Here is a 7,332-nt window from a genome sequence, read left to right as displayed (position 1 = left end):
CGAGAATATGATTACTGACCATTTTATTATTCATTAACATTACATCTGAATTTTTAGAATACTTCTTTACTTTCTTATATGTAATAACATGTTATATATTAAAAACATTTACTACAGTTTTACATTATTAAATAATACTGATTATATTGTCTTGAAAATAAATTACTCTTTATATATTTATGACATGTTAAATGGTTACTGAGAAATTGTCACATATACCACATTCATAATACTATTTTTTTTATATTTACACTAACCATTTTTATCTTTGCTTCCAATGAAGGGTAAAAAAAAAATAAATAAATATATAAATACTAAAAAATATATATATAATTTTTTTTAAATAGTTTCAAACACAATTTTTGATTTTCGAAAAGAAGATTGAAACAAAAATTTGAATTTTTTATTGAATTTTATTATAAAAAGTTCGAATTTGAAAAAATATAATTCAAAAACATAATTTTTATTTAAATAAATATTTATTATATATATATATAGAAGAAAAGTAAAATAATCTTTTACCACTTAATCAATAAGATATTTTTGAAAATATCTATTTAATGTCAGTAAAGATGAATAATGGTACCATGAAAGTGGTAAACATGACATTTTTCCATTGTTATTTCTTATCAGTTCAGAAAAATAAAATCTATTAACCTAAGCTGTCTTTTTTATATAAAATTTTAACATTTAAATTATAATGAGTATGTAATATATGTATAAACAAAATAATTAAATCGATTATTATTATAATATATTATGTTAAAATATGTTTTATGTTTTAGGATATAAAATATAAAACAGTTTAATCTGTTAATAATTTTTAATCTTGTAATACTAAAATATAGTTAATCTGTTAATACTTAATATGTATAATTTGTTAAAATATTTTAAATGTTTAAATTATCAATTTTAAAATGACATAACATACATGTGGATAATCTGAATATATATATATATATATGGAGATTTCTCATTGTTTCTAAAATTAATCATTTGTTTATATATAAATTATATCTAATTTCAAACTACTATGTATTAAGGGAAACAACTTATATTTATATGATCATCAAATATTATAGCGAACCAGTCACATACATATTCATTTTCTAACAATATGTTTTAAATTTTCATCGGTCCACTAGTATAATAAAATCCACTAAACACCAATAATTACTTCATCATAATGCTCGAATATCCGTTATAATTTGTCTGATTTCCTATTTATTTTCATATAATAAAAAAGTTATTTTTTGTAACTTAAATAATACTTGTTGCACATGTGAGTGACGAAAACTAAGTCACACTAGATAAATAGAACTAATCTAAACCACACTAGGTAAATATAAATATGTCTATAAAGGGGACCACACCTTGATTATAAAACCCACCTCTCTAATCACATCCCAAAATGGCGAACTTTGCCTGATAGACCTCTTACAGAAAAAGAAAAAGAAAAATCATGGAGTCTTCTGTATCACAAACATTAAGTCAAGTATTAGATCCCACAACGGCTATTCTCATCATCGTCTCACTTTTCATATTCATCGGCGTCATCACACGACGGCGAAGGTCTTACCCACCCGGTCCACGTGGTTGGCCCATCATAGGCAATATGTTAATGATGGACCAACTCACCCACCGTGGTTTAGCCAACTTAGCTAAAAAATATGGCGGCTTGTGCCATCTCCGCATGGGCTTCCTCCATATGTATGCCGTCTCATCACCTGATGTGGCTCGACAAGTCCTCCAAGTCCAAGACAGCATCTTCTCGAACCGGCCGGCAACGATAGCTATAAGCTATTTGACTTATGACCGAGCCGACATGGCGTTCGCTCACTACGGACCGTTTTGGAGACAGATGAGGAAAGTGTGTGTCATGAAGGTGTTTAGCCGTAAACGTGCGGAGTCATGGGCTTCTGTTCGAGATGAAGTGGACAAAATGATCCGGTCGGTATCTAGTAACGTTGGTAAGTTAGCTATGTGCGGTAAAATATGTAAAAAGTAAAAACAACAAACAATGTTTCTCTCTTTTATACGTATTTTAACAGCCAAACCAAAAAAAATGTAGGTAAGTCTATAAACGTCGGGGAGCAAATTTTCGCCCTGACCCGAAACATAACTTACCGGGCAGCGTTCGGGTCAGCTTGCGAAAAGGGACAAGATGAGTTCATAAGAATCTTACAAGAGTTCTCTAAGCTTTTTGGAGCCTTCAACGTAGCAGATTTCATACCATATTTCGGGTGGATCGATCCACAAGGGATAAGCAAGCGGCTCGTGAAGGCCCGTAATGATCTAGACGGATTTATTGACGATATCATCGACGAACATATGAAGAAGAAAGAGAATCAAAACACTGTTGATGATGGAGATGTTGGTGATACCGATATGGTTGATGATCTTCTTGCTTTTTACAGTGAAGAGGCCAAATTAGTGAGCGAGACAATGGATCTTCAGAATTCTATCAAACTTACCCGTGACAATATCAAAGCAATCATCATGGTAATTTTTTTTTCAAAAGACCACTAGGCACATTCATTATTCTTAATGCGTCACACCATCGAACTTATCCATCAAACCACTAGATTCATATTTTTGTCTAAATGAGGAAGGTAACTTTCTGTATTTACAAGTAGTCCATATGATATTAGAGATTTTGCGTAAGCATTAGGGGAAAATGACGTCATATAGTACTGATAGTAAAAACTCATAAAAATATAAAGTTTTAGAAAAGACCTAAAATACGAAACATGTAAAAAACACGTACAAAGGTAGTATAAATCACACGTAAATATAAACTGACCCTCTTTGAGCTACCAATTTATTTCTGTTTAGATTTTAAAATCTAATTTGAATTGATTTATTGAATTTAATAGGACGTCATGTTCGGAGGAACGGAAACGGTAGCTTCTGCAATAGAGTGGGCCTTAACGGAGTTATTACGGAGCCCCGAGGATCTAAAACGGGTCCAACAAGAACTCGCTGAAGTTGTCGGACTTGACCGACGTGTGGAAGAATCAGACATCGAGAAGTTGACTTTTCTGAAATGCACACTCAAAGAAACCCTAAGGCTACATCCACCGATCCCACTCCTCCTCCACGAAACCGCAGAGGACACTGAGATCGACGGTTACTTCGTTCCCAAGAAATCGCGAGTTATGATCAACGCGTTTGCCATTGGACGTGACCCTAAATCTTGGCCTGACGCCGAAACGTTTAGACCGTCGAGGTTTTTAGAACCGGGAGTAGCGGATTTCAAAGGAAGTAACTTCGAGTTTATACCATTCGGGTCGGGTCGTAGATCGTGTCCCGGTATGCAACTCGGGTTATACGCGCTTGAGTTAGCCGTTGCTCATATATTACATTGCTTCACATGGAAATTACCTGATGGGATGAAAGCGAGCGAGCTTGACATGAACGACGTGTTTGGTCTCACGGCTCCTAAAGCCACTCGTCTTTTCGCCGTGCCTAGCACACGCCTGATTTGTGCTGTCTAAGTTATGGTTCGTAGCACGTGGCGGGTGTAAAACCAAACGAAGGGTTGGTATGGTTCTTGGAAAGAGTTTGAAAAGTCAAATGTAGCACTGAACATTTGTGGATGTTATTATATGTATGTATGTGTATCACGTGTGGTCTGGATGAAAACATAAATGGCTCTTTGTTTCAATTTTCCTTTTCTTTTGTTGGGATTTTTCCTTGAATGAAAATGTAACTGGTAAAATATAGTTTTTTTTTGTTTATCTTACATTTACCTTTGCATATTACGTAGGTAAACTATTAAGAGTATTGCATTCGTTAGAAATTTTATAACCTATGCAAAAATTTCCATCACTATGAGTCTATGACTTAAAAGAGTTTGGCAACCTGTAAAACCAAGTTAAAGCTCAATTTGTATTTTAAACAAAGAGTTAACCCGCGCTACGCGCATAGCTATTTTGATTTTCAAATATTAACTGTATAGCTATTCATTTGGACATTGTATTTTGAACAACAACAAAATTCCGAATTGTATATTTGAGTGAATACATATTTCCTTAGAAAAAAACAGAAAATTATATATATTTTCATATAGATATTTGATAAAATTTTCCATTTATTATATCATATAATTACTTATCATTTAGTTTTACTTATATTGTAGGAAAATTCTCTCAAATAGTATTTTTTTTTTAGTTTTTCTCACAAAATAGCCATCAATAAAGAAAATGACCAAAATAATCCTATTTATTTTGAAAATTTTAATTTTAATTTTTAATTTTTTAAAATTTAAAATCATATCTTCAAAATCCAACTCTTAACTCTAAACCTTAAATATATTTTATTTAACCTTAGGATATAAAAAGGATTATTTAACCTTAAGTATATATTATTTAACCTTATTTAACTCTAAACTTTAAGTATATATTTTAAAGTTTAGATATTGTTTGGTATACGAATATGTCACTTCTCAATTTATATAACAAAATATCTTTTGACGATAATTTTTATTAGTTTATTAGATAGTTATGTCTTTTCTTTTATATGAAATGTATATGTCATTATCTTAATTGGTGTATTAGAAGAGGTTTCTTAAAAGTAAGAAGTTCTGAAATTTGCGGTGAAACAACTGTATATAAAATAGTTGTAGAATTCTTCCTTTTCTTTTGAAAGCCTATTTGGTTTCTTGGTAGGATTAGATACGTAACATGATAGTACAATAACATGCACCTACCACTTAAGTATGTGTAAATAACTTAATTCAAACACCATCGATGGTCCAATTTCTAGCTGAATATCAAAACTCATATCCAAATTATTCATTTCCTGAGAATGAGTTGCTCTGTAAATCCAGACCAGGGATCAACTTCTCTCAACATAAATTTTATTTAACCAGTTAAAATAATACCATATATTAAAAGAATTCAGTGAATCACGACTACATTCATCCTTAAAAATTATATGCGTGTTAAAAGTCCAAATCACCTTCTAGTTATAAAACTATTCAATCAAGACCTCTTGGTGTAGTGGTAATGGAATTCCAGCTGGAGTATCTGTCATGGATTTGAGTTGCTTTGGCCACCTTTTCGCCTATAACCATGCGTGCCCGGATGGAATGTCTCGTGGAGATTAGTCTGAGCTTACCGCCTAAGATCCTCCAAAGATATCAAAAAAAAGAAAAAAAAAGACTATTCACTTATAAAATATATACACATACAATAATTAGCTAGAAGTTTTATAACAGCCATAATGCATCCCATAGTTATTGAATTTATCATTGCATCTACCTTGGCGAAAGCACTAAATTGCAAATCACTTAAATACGTTAGATTTGTAGTAGATTTTTTTTTGCCATCTAAATTTTACTAAAAGGACAAAACCCATAAGAGTAAACTACAAAAGTTACAAAAATAAAGCTCAGAAAACACATGGACGAACTAAACCGCAAACCATTTTTGGACCCTAAGCCCATCATCCTAAACCCAACAGCGCCGCTTCATTCACTCGAGGTTCGTGAACGGGACACATGTCAAGATCCTCACTGCAAGGGACACACATCACCCGGCCGCCACGTGTTGACCGAAACACCATCAGGGGGGCACGTGTCAAAATATTCGAAGCCCTACCACTTCACCGGTATGCAACCTCCGTCACCGCAGTCCTCTGAAATCCACCGGAAGTCGACAACCGCTTCCGCCAGGATCAAAGACAAAGCGCGACCAAATCTCCACCCTGGAGCCCAAAACCGTTGAAGCTATTGATCTTGAAACACCGATATACGCTTTAAGATACATCAATCGTCTACGATCAATCCAAAAAATCAACAAGGATATTCAGATCGAGAGTCGATTGGGCAAAGGGAGAGCAAAAGTGTAGATCGAGAACTGATTCCCGATCAAACCGGAGAAGAAGCCGGAGAAAGGACGGTGCTATCAGAGCCACCTCTTTTCCGGAGATGATAGCCGGCGAAACCGATGCTGTTAGAGCCACCATTTCCCAGAAACGAAAGCTGACGACAACGGTGTAAAAAGTATCACCGCTTCCCATAATTAAACTAGCTAACCGGAGATGAAATTGATAGAACTCCGGAAGAGGTTTCATCTTGATCCTTCCTTTGTGTCAGATTTTAGAGAGAAGACAGAGCAAAAAGAGAGAGAAAAAACTTGAATCTTTGTCCGCAGCTTTGTAGTAGATATACACACGTAGCACATTCATATTCACTTAAATATGTATGTACCATACGTGGATTATCGAATATCACAAAATAATTGCATATATTATTTTCAGTATTGAATACTTCATTTGTTTCATAATAAGTGTCATTTTAATATTTTTTCTTGTTGATTTTATAAATAATTTTATAAATAATTTTATTTATCTCAAATACTATTGGTTAAAGAAATATAATTAATAATAACTTAGTTATATTTCTGCAACTTTCTTATTCAGAAGCGAAGGGAATATGTCCCAAGCAAAATATTAACACAAACAAAAAAAAATTCAAAAGATATTTAATGCCTGTAACTAACAAGCGGTGTCTCCTTGACATACATTTTTCGTGTGTGTTGGAAGCATAAGAAAATGACAATTTTACAGACGAGCAATGTGTTGGGAAGAGTTGAGTAGACATCGCTAAAATTAGCTCTAAGCCAAACGATTGTTAAGGCTTAACTTTCTGTCACATCTTTGCAAAGAGGTTGGTTCGGGTAGGGTTTGTCCTTGTCTTCTAGAGACTAGAGAAGACATCTTCTCGACCCATCACCTATTCAAGTCTTACTGTTATAGCAATATACCAAAAACTGACATTTCGCTTAAATTTTAGCTTTTAAAAATCATTTTTCATAAATATTTTTACTTTTGATTGTAGGGACAATTCAGTCAGGCGACCCCATTTCTTTTCATTGGTACTGGATACTTAGATTGTTTTGAAATAAATGCAGTTTGGAATAGATCCGTGAAACAGTTGAGGCCGTGAATGGTTATAATTGTAAAAGAAATATCTCGTGTTTTTCTATAATTACCACTGAATGTTTCTGATCACTTGGCTGGATCACGAGCGATGAAGAACATAACATTGACACCCTAATAAATGAGACAGAAGCGCTGTTTCAAAATATGTTACTAAACAACTGAGTGTTTTTTAGTTATTTTACACAGTAACCAGATTAAAAGAGAAATTAACAGGACCTCAAAAGAAAAAAGTATCGAACTTTTTACCAAAAAAAAAAGTATCGAACTTCTTTCAGCCATAAATACAAACATCAGAATCCACATTTTCAATTTTCAGTTTTGACCTTTTAGTAGAAAAGGAAACGGGCATGGTAGCTAAGAAAGACCAGCATGGTCAGAGAAAAC

At 33.3% G+C, this 7,332-nt stretch overlaps 1 protein-coding gene across 1 annotated transcript; it reads left to right on the top strand.

Annotated features, from left to right (window-relative positions):
- The first annotated feature begins 1,462 nt into the window (after positions 1 to 1,462).
- Positions 1,463 to 3,747, top strand: LOC103862460 (cytochrome P450 84A1). The gene is made up of 3 exons (XM_009140166.3): positions 1,463 to 1,970; positions 2,072 to 2,502; positions 2,877 to 3,747. The coding sequence occupies exons 1-3, from the start codon at positions 1,463 to 1,465 to the stop codon at positions 3,495 to 3,497; spliced, it is 1,560 nt and encodes a 519-aa protein (XP_009138414.1). The 3' UTR covers positions 3,498 to 3,747.
- The last annotated feature ends 3,585 nt before the right edge of the window (positions 3,748 to 7,332 follow it).

The sequence above is a fragment of the Brassica rapa genome, chromosome A03, assembly GCF_000309985.2.
Source record: "Brassica rapa cultivar Chiifu-401-42 chromosome A03, CAAS_Brap_v3.01, whole genome shotgun sequence".
Taxonomy (NCBI): domain Eukaryota; kingdom Viridiplantae; phylum Streptophyta; class Magnoliopsida; order Brassicales; family Brassicaceae; genus Brassica; species Brassica rapa.
The sequence above is the reverse complement of the archived record's forward strand: the minus strand, read 5'-3'. Positions and strand labels throughout refer to the sequence as shown.